Source organism: Musca domestica, unplaced genomic scaffold (genome assembly GCF_030504385.1).
Source record: "Musca domestica strain aabys unplaced genomic scaffold, Musca_domestica.polishedcontigs.V.1.1 92, whole genome shotgun sequence".
Classification (NCBI taxonomy): domain Eukaryota; kingdom Metazoa; phylum Arthropoda; class Insecta; order Diptera; family Muscidae; genus Musca; species Musca domestica.
Window position 1 is genome coordinate 1024713 of NW_026712441.1, and position 16585 is coordinate 1041297.

At 37.1% G+C, this 16585-nt stretch overlaps 1 protein-coding gene across 1 annotated transcript in view; it reads right to left on the reverse strand.

The window, feature by feature from the left end:
• LOC131806999 (cadherin-23-like) overlaps positions 1 to 8125 on the reverse strand; it is a 22860-nt gene extending 14735 nt beyond the window's left edge. The window contains 11 exon segments of the mRNA XM_059132006.1: positions 9 to 86; positions 325 to 528; positions 530 to 558; positions 2456 to 2637; positions 2703 to 3249; positions 3252 to 3504; positions 3506 to 3766; positions 5411 to 6227; positions 6284 to 6867; positions 6936 to 7786; positions 7867 to 8125. Coding sequence (XP_058987989.1) covers positions 9 to 86; positions 325 to 528; positions 530 to 558; positions 2456 to 2637; positions 2703 to 3249; positions 3252 to 3504; positions 3506 to 3766; positions 5411 to 6227; positions 6284 to 6867; positions 6936 to 7786; positions 7867 to 8125 — 4065 coding nt within the window.
• Positions 8126 to 16585: the final 8460 nt, after the last annotated feature.

Here is a 16585-nt window from a genome sequence, read left to right on the forward strand (position 1 = left end):
TCATTTACATTACGTATGTAAATGGTCAAATCCAAATCGGTGCTCAAGGAGGTCGGCAAACCCTGATCATAGGCCTCGATGCGTATCTAAAAATAACAAAAAGAATAAAAGAATACATTTCAATTAGCACAATTTTATTTATTTACCTCATGAATCTTCTGCTTATCCCGATCCAGTGGTTTCTTTCAAAAATAAATGTCCCGTTTCCGAATCCAATTCGAAGAGTTTATAACTACCCAGGGGATCAGGTTTAAGGCGATAGTGGACAAAGCATTCATACCAATATCCTCATCGGTGCCATTACCTGGAGTATAGTGAACCCACTGTGGCATTTTCTGAACTCGCACCGGTTGTATTGTGTAGCGGTTGTATAAACACTGGAGCATGATCATTAAAATCGGATATACAATGTCGAGTATTTTGGTAAACGATATTTGGCGGTGCACCTAAATCGCGTGTTGTTATTGTCAGCGAATGATTCCCATAACGATTGCGTAAAGATGTTCGGGCATAACATGTGTGCATTCCAGGCATCAATCTGTCGCAGTTCAAATAAATCTATGCAAAGAGAGGAGGGGAAAAGAGAAAGTGAAAACTAGTTTTTCAACTATAGTGGATCGCACTGTGCGACAAAATTCAATTGAAAGTAAAGGTTTAAAACGAGGCATGAAGGAGCAAGTTCTTCCATATTCCACACTTTTGATAATTTTCGAATTAAGATTCCTCGGAATCCGCGCATTTTAGGCATATAGTATCTTCGGCAATATTGCAGAAAAAAATACGAGGACTATTTTGTCCGAATATTTTAAACAAAGGGGTCTTTTTGGTCCTTTTTTTAAATATGATTATTTACTCCCTTTAAACGGGACCATAGCAAATCAAAATATTCTACTTTTCTTTCTTTCTGGCTTTGTCCTAAACTTCTATAGGTCCTAGGAGACGTAAAGAGTCTAAATGTTAGAGGAATTCTTAAAAATGAAAAACAAAATTTAGGGTTAAAAGGAATTCTTAAAAATGAAAAACACAATTTAGGGTTAAAGGCGTACTTTGTGCGCTTTTGTGGAAAAATCTCCAACAAAGTATCATTTTGGAAGGATGACGTTAAAGACAAAAATATTCTTTATGTAATTTTACTATGTATGCCAAAAGGATTTTGTATCAATGTTTGTTTTTTGCTGTTAATTTAACAAGTGTCCAATCCGAGTCGAAATCTCCCTTTATACTTCATTTATTGTCAAAGAAAGAATTATTGTAGAGCAAATTTTATTCTGAATCTATGAACAAAAGAAATTTGTATACCTTATATTCACCATAAAAAAATGCATCCATTTTTACACCATCCACCATAGTATGGTATATTAAGTTTTTCATTCCGTTTGTAAAACTTCGAAGTATACATTTTAGACTCCACAAAGTACATATATTCTTAATCAGCATAAAAGTCTATGTCGATTTAGCGATGTCCGTCGGTCCGTCCGTCTGTGAAAATCACTCTAGCTTCCGAACGAAATGAGGTAGGTTAATAAAATTTTACTCAAATGTGTATTATGCCTGCAGGACTTTTGGTATTGAAAATGGTTGTTGTAGGTCCACGTTTCGACAGAAAATTGTCTGTGCAGGTCCACGTCTTCGTATAGCCCCTATATAACGGTACCTCCCGATATTCGGTATTTTTATGGTTTTAGCGACATTATTCACCGAAATTGTTTCAAATTTGGTATTTGAAGTTCGTAAGGGATGATACAACCTAATAACGGCACCCCGCGATATTCAGCATTTTAATGATTTTAGCGACATTATTCACCGGAATTGTTTAAAATTTGATGTTTGAAGTTCGTAATGGGCCTATGACAGAAAATTGTCTGTGCAGGCCCACATCTTCGCATAGCCCCAACATAACAGTACCTCCCTATATTCGGAATTTTGATAATTTTAGCTACAATTTTTTTATTCAAGTTTCGCATTGGAATATTGTAATGGTTTATGACAAAAGTTGCCTATACAGGTCCACATCGTTGTATAGACCATAATATAACGGCTACATTCGGTAATTTTAAGATTTGAACTGAATTTTAACGGATTTTATTTTTTTTTTGAAAATTGTCAAAATCGTTCCAAATGGTGGAGGGAATTAAAAGATCGGCCCGGCCGAACTTACAGCTTTTTTACTTGTTGTTAATAAAATCCCTTATTTATTTCTGAAATAAATTAACAATCCGAGTCAGAATCTCCTTACTTAATATGTACCATAAAAAATGTGACCCCTTGTTTATTTTTTAAAAATATAGTAAAAAAGCTGTAAGTTAGGCCATATCGATCTTTTATTCCACATATCCCAATTGCAATTTCCCCTATAGTTAAAAAATAAACAAGGGGTCACATTGGTGACATTTTTTATGGTACATATTACATTTGGGAATTAAAGATCACTTAACTGCTCCAACCTTCAACTTACCCTCTTGATTTCCTTTGGTTATTTTAAATTCCAATCTTCCGTTTGGTGTTTGAGGATCATCGGCATCTTTGCCTTTGATGGTGGCGATTTTTTCATTCAATTCATGATATTCAGTTATCAAAACACACGATGAGGGCATAGATACCTCAGGAACATTGTCATTTTCATCCAAAATTGTAATACTAAAATTCGATTTAATTATAACTTATAAATACCAAATTTAATTTCCAACAATTCAAATACTTACAAAACCTGCTTGAATGCATTACGACTTTCACCAGCCAAAAATCCGAATTGATAATTATCCCACGCCTCAATGACCAGCATATAGAAATCCTTTGCCTCTCGATCTAATTTGTCGATGACACTCAAAACACCCGTATCAGCATCAATGGAAAATTTGCCCTGAGAACTTATGCGATCCATTAGAAATGTGATTTTTCCAAAATCCCCAGAATCAGCATCGGCCGCTTGTATGGTACCAATTCGAGTGCCCACCACCGCCGATTCACTAATACTGTAATTTTTTGAGCCACCAATAAAATATGGATTATTATCGTTTTCATCTAGGACCGAGACGAACACATCGACCAGTGAAGATCTTGGCGGTACTCCAGAATCGGTGGCTCTCACCGAAAAATTCAACCATTGATATTGTTCATGATCGATTTTATTGGCCACCACAATTTCTCCGGTATGTGAATCCATATGGATCATTTGTCGTATCAAGGGGTTACCCTCCAAACTATAGGTTATGGTACGATTCTTATCAATATCATTGGCAATCACATGGCAATCAACACACCATTCATACTATTCTCAGTTATGGATTTCTTATAGAATGGCTGTTTGAATTTCGGATTATTATCATTTTCATCGGCTACCTGTATGGTCAAGAAACTTTCCACCACCTGCCGTCCCTTGGCAGCAGCCAAATCCTCCACAACAATAGCCAGTTTTATGTGTTCGACACGTTCCCGATCGATTAATTTCATCAGTTGTAGGGTGCCATCAATGGGATCCAAATCGAATATGGATATATAATCGTATTTCACTTTGTTTTACTATCGTACCCTCTTCGTTACGTGCCTCCGAATTGTGGGCATTAATTTTATAACGTATTATCGGGTTCTCGTCGGAGTCATTGGCTACGATTTTGTAGATTTGCGTCCCCACCGGGGTATTTTCAATAATTTGTATTGTTGGTAATTCTGCAAGAATTGGTAATTTGTTGTTCACATCTTTAATGGTTATATTAACGGTGGCCGTATTCATTAGCTGGGAACTTCCAATGCCTCCGTCAATGGCAAGCTGAAAGGAAATTTTAAATTCTAGTTATTGACTTTTCGAAAGTAGCGACAGTTTAAAACTTTAAGGTTCTAAAAAAGGAAATCTTTTTGCACAGAATTTAATATGGGGAAGATCATTAATAATAATATCATGAGTATATACCCGAACTCAACCTCTTAAATGTTCTAACACTCTAAAAGGCAAAAACATATGCATTTTCAGATTATACAGGGTGAGAAGAAAAAACTGCAACCAACTTCAGACTGCAGTCAATTCTAAGCCACTCGTCCGACGGCTGTTGAAATTATTTCAGTGACAGCTCTTTATATGGTTTACAAGCGTTCAAAAGCATTTTGGTGAGAATTTTCCAGAAAAAAATTATTCGTGATAGAATTCAAGCGTGATTTCTTGATATTTGGCTGGAAAACCACAAGTGGCTATCGTTACTCCACTCCAGCATTTAAATGTGAATAAATCTATTGTGTCTCGTACTATCGCTCGTTACAGTGATACTGGTAGCGTAGTCCGACGTCAAGGAGGGGACGAAAGAGAACAGCAACATCAGCAGAAATAGCTCGAAAAGTAAAGAAGCGACTTGATCGAAACCCGCGTCGCAGGCTCGTGAGCTGAATATATCGCAATATTCCATTTGGCAAATATTGAAAAATGGGATCGGGGTAAAGCCATTGAAATTCCGAACAGTGCAAGAACTTACACCGCAACAGAAAGAAATAGACTCAAAAGAGGTAAAAAGTTGCTTCGCTTGGCCGAAAGTGGTGAACTGGCGAATTTGGTTTTCTTCGATGAGAAAACATTCGTTGTCCAGCAGTTTGTAAACAAACAAAATGATCGTGTTTACTTCCCAAGAGGTCAGCTGATAATGTGCACCTTCGGTTGGCGACCAGAACTTAAGCGCCGGCCATGGTGATGGTGTGGGCCGCCATAACAGCTGATGGTCGCTCTCCGCTCGTATTAATCGACCATCGCATCAGAATAAATGCCGAATATTATCGCGAACATATTCTGGAGGGTGTATTAAAGCCTTGGGCACTCAATCATTTTGGCCGCGGACCTTGGACATTCCAACAGCACTCAGGACCCTCGCACTCAGCACGCGCCACCCAAGAATGGTTGCAAAATGAGGTTCCTCGCTTCATTTTCAGCGCACCGTGGACACCAAAATCTCGGTATACCCATCCGTTGGACTATTGTGTCTGGAGTATTTTGGAAAGCAAGGTTGGTACTAAAAAATACCAAAGTGTCGATCACCTCAAGCAAGCGCTTCGCCGGGAATGGGCAAAAATACCGCAGAGCAACATACGGGCAGCGTGTGACGGTTTCATTCGCCGTTTAAAGACCATAATTCGTGCCGTAGGTGACCAATTCGAATTCAAATCTAAACTTATTCTAGAATTTGATGCTATTCCAATTTTTTTTGCTTTCATTCAATCAAATTAAAAAAAATGTAGAAATTATGGCGTTTGAATTTATTGCAGTTTTTTTGTCTCACCCTGTAATTGTGTATTCTTATCTGCATTATTGACGAAGATCCCAAACTTAACCATTCAAATGTTCTAATACTCTAAAAAGCCAAAACATATCCCTTTCAGGTTTTCGTTCAAAATTTCGAATCAAAATAAATGAAATCAAGACTAAATCACTTACCACAGCCAGACTGTATTGAGTTGTTTTATTTTCCGTTAAGTCTGGATCCAAATTAGCACCATGAGCCACCGATATAATACCCGACTCCGAATTAATTACAAATTTATCTTGGGCTCCGGACTGAATGCGATAAACTATAACATTATTTGGCGCCGAGCCATCACGATCTATGGCAGCGACTTGCAGCACGGAGCTACCACCAGCCAAATCTTCGGGTATACTTTTTGAATAGAAATTTTTCAGGAATATGGGTGGATTATCATTGATATCTTGGACATAGATGAGTACAGAGACAACGGTCGATAACATTGGGATGCCGGAATCACGGGCCCTCACCATTAAATCTAGAACTCGAACTCCCTTATCGGCTTTCTGTTCCAGTGAATGATGATGGTGGTGGTGATGGGGTTTATGTTCTACCAAACGTTCATAATCGAAGGGATTAAGTGGCCGAAGAATACCCAATTCTGGATCTATGGAGAAATTTGCACGATACATTCCTTCAACAATTTCATAGGTTATTTGACTGTTCTCTGTGCCATTCAAGTCATTATCACGGGCCTCCAATTGTAGGGGGTGTTCGAATTCTAGTTTATTTTCCAGCAGCGTAGTTTCATATTGACGTTGTAGAAATGTGGGAGCATTGTCGTTTAGATCTTCAATGTTAATTATTAATTGGGCAGTGTTGCGATTTCCCTGACCAAGATTGTCAATGGCTTCAACGGTCATGTAATGTCGTGATACGATTTCACGATCAAATGCCGAACCACCGGATTGTTTGATGGTAACCACGCCGTTTATGGGATTTAAATGCAATCTGTGAAGATAAGGTCATGGAATCTTTGGATTTTTGGCAAACATGTTAATACTTACAAATGGGCAATCCCACCCCTCAGATTAAGATATCTTATACCCAATGTCCCATAGTCACCCGAATCCACATCACTGGCCTCAATTTTGGCCACCGTGGTGCCTATTTCACTATTCTCTGCCAGTGAAACATTGTATATATTCTGGGAAAACTCTGGAAAATTATCATTTTGATCTCTGATGAAAATTTGTATATGAGCCGAGGAGTAACGACTCGGTTCATCGACTTCTCGGGCAAAAAGCGTGAAATTGATCTCCTTCAACTGTTCATAATCGAGAGCTTTGGGATTTTTGACACGGATCATAAAGCTTGCCTCATTCACAGCGATATCGGGTACGATTTCAAAGAGATCATTGGGTGGGTCCAAAAATAGACGAAATGTGCCATTATTACCCACATCTCGGTCGTAGACAAAATGGCGAATGTCTCCATCAATGAAATTCAGCGGGGTATTTGATTGGGCATTTTCATTGACCTCACAGCGATAGATGGATTCTCCGAAGGTGGGAATTTCATCGTTGACATCGGACACAATAATGGTTACCTCTGTTTTCACCTGGGACGATTGCGGCGAGGCATGGGGATTCTAAAAAACAGAAATCGGAAAAAAATCTATCACGTTTAAAATTGCTATCTCTACTCTCTCTTTCTTACCTTTGATATTTCTTTGGCAGTGATTTTCAAAATATAAGCTCCATTCACTTGGTTACTGGGATCCTCACGATCCAACTCCCGTATTGTATATATCCAACCCGTGTTACGCTCAATGGCAAACAACTCATTCGATTCCAATTCATAGGCTATGGGATTATTAATACCACGATCTCCATCAACACAGAGGACGCGCATTACCCTCGTTCCCACAGGAGCATCTTCGGCTATTCTCGCCACTGGCTGGACTTTCACAAATTCCGGTGGTTGATCTTCCACATCTTTGACTTTTATCAAAATAGCTGCCGTCCCTGTATTCACTGGACCCTGATTGGCACGATCCACTGCCAAGACTCTTAATTGATACAAGGCCTTACTCTCATAATCCAATTGTCCGGTTAAACTCAACACCCCTTTGCCCTGATTTGTGGTAATGGCAAATATATCATTGTCGCCCTCCAATTCCTGCAAATAATAAACCACCTGACCATAGGCTCCCTCATCGGCATCGATGGCCTCCAGCGATGTAATAATACCAGGTTCACTATTTTCCGGTATTTCAATAGCACTTTGATAGGGTAAAAATATTGGGGCATTATCATTGATATCTTCCACCAAGAGCAGGAAACTTTGAGTCACATAATTGTAGTCGTTGTAGTGGTTATCGGTTAGCGTTAAAACTATTGAGTATTCATCCTGAGTTTCTCTATCCAATTCTTTGGCTAAATAAACATAGGCCTCATTGGAACCTTTGTTTTCGATGCGTATTACTTCACTGTCGGCCGATGGCCTTTTGCCAAATGTCAGGGGATCATTGTCGGGATCATAGCCCTTTAGGGTGTAAATTAAGGTACCTGATATAGAAAAATACAAACAACACAAAAATATTAGACATTTTACTCCATTTTATTCGAAATGTGTGTTATTTACTCACCAACTTCTGTCTCTGGACTCTCTTTCAAACGCAGCACAATCTCCGATTGGCCTTCAATAATGAAACGTGGCGGGCGATTGGCTTGAACATTTTGTACTAATACTAACAGTATTACTATGCGACTAAGGCTTCGGAGTCCCCTGAGGATCGTTTCGAATTTTAATCGCACCTTATGATGTTTCCTTTTACTGGGTATCGCTGTCCTGAGTTCTGTTTGTTTTAGAGAGGTCCCAATTGACCTCTTTTTGGTTCGATGCATATTTTATTGGTTTATTAGGAAAAGGGAATATTTATGTTTATATCATGACATCTTGCAGGAGATTCTGAAAGTAAATTGAATTGGATAGTGATTTTTTTCAAAATGTGATATATTTAAAAAATTAATAAAATATTCTAAACAAATGGGAGAATAGGGCTCAAATCGTTCTTATTTATTGCCAGCAAGTGCCCTTAAAATATTAGATTCGTTCCAACAGTTTGTCTTAGGCCTTTTTGTACTCAACCAGGGTGGATACTAGTAAGGCCATTGCACAATAGAACAACATCCAATTTTGCTGTCAGAACTATTTCAACGTCTCTGAGCCCTGGAAACCTAAATGGTCTTCAATATCAAGTTTCAGGATTTTAGATCTATCCCTTCACCTAATACCAAGTTTATTAACATTTAGTGTGCATATCCTAAACAATCCACATTTCTCCATCCAACACACCAAAAGTGACCCAAAATTAGTACCATTTAATACTTTTCGAACAGTTATAGTACGCATTTGGAAAATCTCTATTGCTTCACTCAGTACCAAATTTAGTAACATTTAGCACTTTTAGTATAACTTTAGTACTCATTTGCAAAACCGTTCCGTATCTCAATCCTAGACACCAAAAGTTTTCGCAACATAAATTGTCACGGTTGCGGCTCACTCACCATCACTTTTCGAACAGCTAAATATATTACCGTTCGGGAATTTTCGTACAATTTCCAAAACCACCTTCATATCTTAAACACAGACACCAACATTGACATCCACATTAAATTTCAGGATTTCAGCTTCTATTCATTCAACTAATACCAAATTTAGTACTATATACTACTTTTCGTACAATTATAGTACGTATTTCTAAAACCACCTCCGTATGTCTATTACAGATATCTACAGAGACCTCAATATAAAATTTCGGGACTTCAGCTCTATCCATTCAAACAATACCATATTTAGTACTATATAGTACTTTTCGTACAATTATCGTAAACATTTCCGAAACCACCTCCATATATCCAGGCTATACATGAATACAGACCCAAATACCAAATTTCAGATTTCAAGCACCAATACCAAAATGTACTAAATATACAACTTTTTATTATTTTCGTTCACATTTTTAAAATAACCTCTTTGTCACACACCTACCACCAACAGGGATTTCAATATCTACATTTCAAATTACCAACTTCTCCCATTTACCTAAAACGAAATTGTATAGAATTTAGTACCGTTTAGTACAGTTCTTTTACTTAGTACACATTTCCAAAACTACCTCCATACATCAAACCCATTTCTAAAAATTGATTCTCATACCAAATTTCAAGATTTTATCAATATTTTAGTACCATAATTCCAAATGGTACTAAATTTAGCGCTTTTAATACTTTGGTACACGTATTATTAAAATTTCGAAAAACCCTTTAGATATTATATCCTACGCAACATTAAAGGCAATTTCAGATTTCCAGCTCGATTTCTTCTCCAAATACCAAAATATACAGTATGGAGGGTATATTAAGTTCGTCATTCCGTTTGTAACTCATCGAAATAATAATTTTAGACCCAACAAAGTATATATATTCTTGATCAGCGTAAAATTCTAAGACGATTTGCCCGTCTGTCTGCCCGTATATACAGTCAAAACGAATTAAGATAGAATGCTAAAAATTCGCACAGATCTGTCTTTTGTCTACAGGCAGGTCAAGTTCGAAGATGGACTATATCGGTACACGATATCATATAGCCCCCATATAACGGTACCTCCCTATATTCGGTATTTTGAAGATTTTAGACAATTTTTAACGGAATTGTCTGAAAATTGAAACAAAGAGTTTCTTGTGAGTAATGTATCCCCTGGAAGAGAATTTTGTCTGTTTTGTTTGAATGTCCACGATCTCGTATAGCCCCTCATATAACGGTACCCCCAAAAATTCGGTATTTTGATGATTTCAGCCAAATGTTTCAATGGAATTGTCTTAAAATCCACACAAGGTGCTCTTTCTGAGTACTTTACCCCTTGAAGAGAATTGTCTACATAGGTTCACGTTTTAGTTCGTACCCCCAGATAATATGTTTCATTTGAGCGGTATTTTTTTGTCGGAATTTATTTGAAGTTCATCAAGTTTCTTCTAAATGGTGGAGTGTATAAAAAGTTCGGTTGGGCCGAACTTATCCGCTTTTTTACTTATTAGTACGAAAATTGATCGTAATATTAAATTTAAGACTTTCAACTCAATCCCCAACCGAAATACCAAATTTTGTACAGTTTAGTACTTTTTAATACGTATTTCCAAAACACCACCGAATATCAACCCTACACACTAACACTGATCCTAATGACAAATTTCAGATTTCAAGCAGTATCCGTTTACACAATGCCATATTTAGTACCTTTCAACCCAACTCTTTATCTTAACAATATCCATCAGCAGAGACCCCAATAGCAACATATTAAATTTCAATATCAATCCATTCAAGCAAATCCAAATTTTACCGAATTCAGTACAATTTAGTTGAGTTGTTACACTTACAGCCTGTTTCTGTGACAGTATTTTTCCATTCGCTTGGAATTTTGGCGTTATTGCATGTTTTTTCTGTGAGTGACAAACACAATAAACCTTTTTTCCCTTGTATTTTTGGGTTTTGTAATATATCAACTTTTTATTTGCGGATCTTGCAGGACCAAATTCTTTGAATGTTTTCTTGACATTTTACCAATTTTATTTTACAAATTTGTGATAAATTTTGAATTTATTGGGATTGCCGCAATCAGCACAACTCCTAATGAATTTAAATAAAAACAAGTAAGCAAAGGCTATAGTCGTGTGGGGCCGAATATGTTATACCCTACGACACTACAATTTGTTAGAAGCCCTCTTATGTCCAACTCCATATTGGAAGATTTCGCTTTTAAAATTGGGACTTTGACTAGGGACATTTGCCCAATATTTATGCTTGAACCCCTAAGTATTTTGCAATCATCTCCAAAAGCAAGAAGCCCCTCTGTATCTCCAAATTTAGACTCATCTATATGATTTGCTTGTCTACGATATTTGGCTATATTCGTCAACGAAATCAGCATGAAAAAAACCAGAAATTCGCCTTTTGTGTATTTCGGATATAGCCTGCAAATAATGATGGTATTTTTTCACACAAAATTAGTGGTCCATTATACCCGCTCTCCTAACTCTAACTTCAAGCGAGATTTCGTGTCCTTTGGTTTCTATTTGTGACCTTTATAACGGCTGCAAAATCAGGAAAAATTTTAGTTGTTGGTCCATTTCAAACCCCTAATATATTGCGGACATCTTTGAAAACAATAGACCTAGCCCTTCTGAGCTCAACCCTACCCTTGTGAAAATTTTCGTGAGGATCGGACGATATTTGCAATACTTATATAATATCCCCAACCTGTGTTGTAAGGTGAAAAAATATTATAAGTCAAATTGAAGATATCGCATGCGATAAAAAATATGAAAAAATAAAAATAATGTCACAAAATAATACAAAATCTATATTAACCTCTTTATTGGCATATTTTTCTGCGATGTTTTTAGATTTTATACTTTTATGTCAAGAGGTCATTCTGAATTGACAAAATTTGTCAAAATCGGTGCTGCCATTCTTGAGATATAAGCATCCTAACTAACATTATTTCGCTATATATAAACGATATATTTAATATCGGCATCTACGTAACGGTCAGAATTGACCTGTTCGTCTATTTGTGATTTTGCCGGGATTAAAAATATTCGCGGTTTATTGGAAAATTTGACTTTTATTTAACACAAATGTTGTGGCCTATTTCACCCACTAAATATTACACGATGGCCATCAAAATTGGAAGGCTTCTACCCAGTCCTAAGCTCTAGCCCCATGCTAACTTTAGCTTTGATTGGTCTATAATTGCGACCTGTAGAGCAACTGCAAAATCATGAAATTTTTCAGTTTTTTCCATTTCGACCCCTAAATATTATGCGATCGTTCGCAAAAGAAATAGGGTTCTATTCTGACCCTAGCCCCACCTCCATTCTAAATTTCGTGAAGATCGGGCCATAATTGCGACCTGTAGATTGATTACAAATTAACATGGACAGACAGGCGGACGGACGGACATACATAGCTATATCGATTCAGCTCGGCGAGATAGGAAGATCCATATATACTTTCCTATGTGGGAAACCAATATTCCGTGGTGTTACATAATTTTTGGCCCAATCAAACTTATAATACCCCCAACACATAGTGTTGTAGGGTATAAAAATTAACAAAATAATAGTTATGGAAACCCTGACTTATCACAGCTTTTCGGAAATGGACGAGAGCTTTTAAAATTTTTATAAAAACCCATATTAAAATGGATACGTTTGAATACGAAAGTAACTTTTTTTTTTACAAAAAAAACTCCCAAACATAATCTAGTGCTTTTTAGTACTTTTAGTAGACTTGCAGTCCAAATTTCCAAAAACCCAGTCTTATAACATCCCTACCCACCAATATTGACCTACATGGAAAATTGATGAATCAGTCAGTCGCTCCTTTTTACTCTTTTATATATGAATATAGATAGATAACCTCACATAAGACTTCCAAATTTTAGTTTTTGAAAATATCAAGCTGACGGAAAATTAACTCCCATCCTTGTGATTGCGAAAAGTACAAAAAAGGGGCGTTCCAGTCCCTTGCATCTTTAATAGATATTTTAATTGCCCATACAGACCTTAAAAATTAATTCAACATTACAAATTTCCTCTAAAACAGGGAAATCAACTTAATTCAATAAAATGTTGGCCACGACAATTAACCTGGATGTTATGTCGGACAGCAAAAAACTTAAACAGAAGTGGACAAACATTGTCATACTCATGGAACTACTTTAACACTTGCCTTTATTAAATTGTCGTCCATGTGTGACCAAGCAAATCTTAGTACATGCTCACATGACATACATACATCCATTAAAACATACACACCACATATGTTAAGCAAGTGCATTGAGCATAACACACATTCATTATAATCAACAGCAAAGAGTTACTCCACCATTCCTTTTGTTAGAATCACAGAAGTCGGAACAACACCACTCCGGATCGGTCACTTTTAAATTGAGATTTTGTTTTTGGAGGGGTTGATTAATTATTTCTTTAGCATTAAGCTATTCGGATGATGAATGTCGCAATGAAAAGAAAGAAAAAACTTGATTTTCATTTTTATTTCAATTGTTGTCTTTGTTTTCTTGTTCTTTTTATGAGGCTGTTGACTTGAATTTATGTCGTTGTTATCGTTGTTCGAGATGAAGGGGAAATGTTAATCCATACTTGAGTTGTACGACTACTCTAGGCTACATATGTTTAGGTATTTATGTGAAATCGGATTAATTACCGGAACATGTATACGCGAAATCAAGAGTTTTTTCCCAGCCATAAATTTGGGGAATTAGAGCAATCGAAATCGAAACCAAAGAATTAAAAAAACTGTATCTGTGGAAATTAATTTTAACGGGTTAAAAAAAGCATATAGCATGTTGAACATGTCGAGATAGCCTCATAGTTACTTTTGAGGATCTTCATAGAATCACTTTCTGAGTCGATGTCAGTCCGTCTGTCCATGTATTTTTGTGAAAAAATGCAGGTCGCATTTATTATCCGATTGAGATAAAACTTTCCAACGACGAACCCTAATGGAATTGGCGAGAGTCGGTTCATATTTAGATATAGCTCCCAATCTTCAACCGATTTCGGGTTAATTGTGCACCAAATGGTCAATATCAGTCCAAATGACTTGAATTTTGGCACATCCGATCGAATTCAGAAGCTCCCATATATATGTTTCATCTGATTTGGGGTTTTATGTCCCCCAAATGCGTAATATGTACTTCACAAGAATGATATTAGGTACCAGATAACTTATGGACCTAAAAATACCTCTGTCAAATTTTATAGAGATCGAATCAGATTTGGATATAGCTCCCATACATATCTTTATTCGATATTATTGTGAACCAAATGTATAATATCAACCTAAATGAACTGAATCTTGGCAATTCCGAATAAATTCATCCTAGAAACAAGTAATTCAAATTTGATGAAAATCGGATTAGATATGACTATATGTTTCATCCGATTTGGGGTTTTAAGCAGCGTTCGAAAATAAACAGTATGGTACTGTACCGTAGTGTTCTGTACCGTTCCGAGGTGGAGTGGTACACTAAGATAATGTACCGTACCGGAGCACAACCATTAAAAAATATTTTAGTGATACTGTACCGGAGCACAACAAGAATCGTACTGTACCGCAGTCGGAGCACTAAAAACGTAGTGTTCCGCAGTCGGAGCACTACGAAATCGTAGTGTTCCGCAGTCGGAGCACTACAAAATCGTAGTGTACCGCATGGCGGAACATTAAAAAAATAATGTATCGGTAGTGTACCACATATGTGTTGTTTACGATTTGTGAGAAAAATTAGATGTTTTATGTTTTTGATAATGCAAAAATTACTAGCATAATTCAATATTATGAAAATAACAGCTGGATTTATTTTATTTGTCATGTATGTTTAGATTGGTTGCAAGATTGAAGAAAGTAGAAAAATATGGGAATAGGTAGAAAGAATAAAAAGGACCAAATCTGAAGTCATAATAATTTGTATTTAACCATTCAAAATTGAAATTTTCCACGAAAAAGGGTATTTTAGTGGTTGCATTGCAATGGGTTATTATGCAAATAATTTACCTGCTATTTTGTGGTACCGAAAAATGAATGAGTGTTGGTGTAAAAAACTAAATATTTTACAGTGTATGGCTGTTTAAAATCAGTTCGATTTTTTAATGTGGTCATGTGCTACACTACGATTTTTTAATGCACCGATTGCGGAACACTACGTTTTTTTAGTGCTCCGACTCCGGTACACTACGATTTTTTAGTGTTCCGACTGCGGTACACTACGATTTTTAGCGCTCCGACTGCGGTACACTACGATCATCGTTGTGTTCCGGTACAGTATCACTAAAATATTTTTTAGTGGTAGTGTACCGGAACACTACCGCTAAAAATTTTTTTAGTGATACTTTACCGGTACAGTACACTATGTTAGTGTACTGTTTATTTTCGAACGCTGGTTTTAAGTCTCTCACATGAGTAGTGTGCACCCCAAAACATCTATATTTGATACTTTTGTCAAATTTTGTTGAGATCGGTTCAGATTTTACATAGCTTCGATATACATCTTCATCCGATTTTACGGTTATTGCTTACCATACAGGGTGAGATGAAAAAACAGCAACCAACTTCAGACTGCTGTCATTTCTAAGCCACTCGTCCTAAAACTGTTAAAATTATTCTAGTGACAGCTAATTATATTGTTTACAAGCGTAGAAAAGCATTTTGGTGAGAATTTTTCAGAAAAACAAGTTATTCGTGATGGAGTTCAAGCGTATTAGTGTGATTTCTTTATATTTGGCCGAAAACCACAAGTGGCTACCTTTAAATAAATTTAAATGAATAAATGTTTTGTCCCTCGTACCATCGCTCGTTACCTTGATACTGGTAGTGTACCCCGACGTCAAGGAAGTGGACGGAAGAAAACAGCAACTTCAGTAAAAAAAGCACATTGTTCGAAAAGTAAAGTAGCGACTTGATCGAAACCCGCGTCACAGTGGCCGAAATATGACTCACCAGCTGAACATATCGCAATATTCCATTCGGCAAATATTGAAAAATGAGCTCGGGGAAAAGCCATTGAAATTCCAAAAAGTACAAGAACTTACACCGCCACAGAAAGAAAATAGACTCGAAAGAGCTAAAGAGTTGCTTCGCTTAACCGAAAGTGGTGAACTGCCGAATTTGGTTTTTCTCCGATGAGAAAACATTCGTTGTCCTCTCCAGCAGTTTGTAAACAAACAAAATGATCATGTTTACTTGCCAAAGAGGTCAGCTGAAAATGTGCTCCTTCGGTTGCCACCAGAACTCAAGCGCCGGCCATGGTGATGGTGTGGGCCGCCATAACAGCCGATGGTCGCTCTCCGCTCGTATTTATCGAATAGCATCAGAATAAATGCCGAATATTATAGCGAACATATTCTGCAGGGGTATGGGCACGTAAACATTTTGACCACAGACCTTGGACATTCGAACAGAACTCGGGACCATCTCACTCAGCAAGCGCCACAAAATAATAGTTACACAATGAGGTTCCTCGCTACATTTCCAGCGCACAATGGCCACCATAATCTCCGAATACCAATACGTTGGACTACTGTGTCTGGAGTATTTTGTAAAGCAAGGTTTGCACTAAAAAATACCAAAGTGTCGATCACCTCAAGCAAGCGCTGCGTCGGGAATGGGCCAAAATAGCGCAAAGCAATATTCGGGCAGCGTGTGACGGTTTCATAGGCCGTTTGAAGGCCACAATTTGTGCCAATTCGAACAAATCTTAACTTATTCTAAAATTTGATGCTATT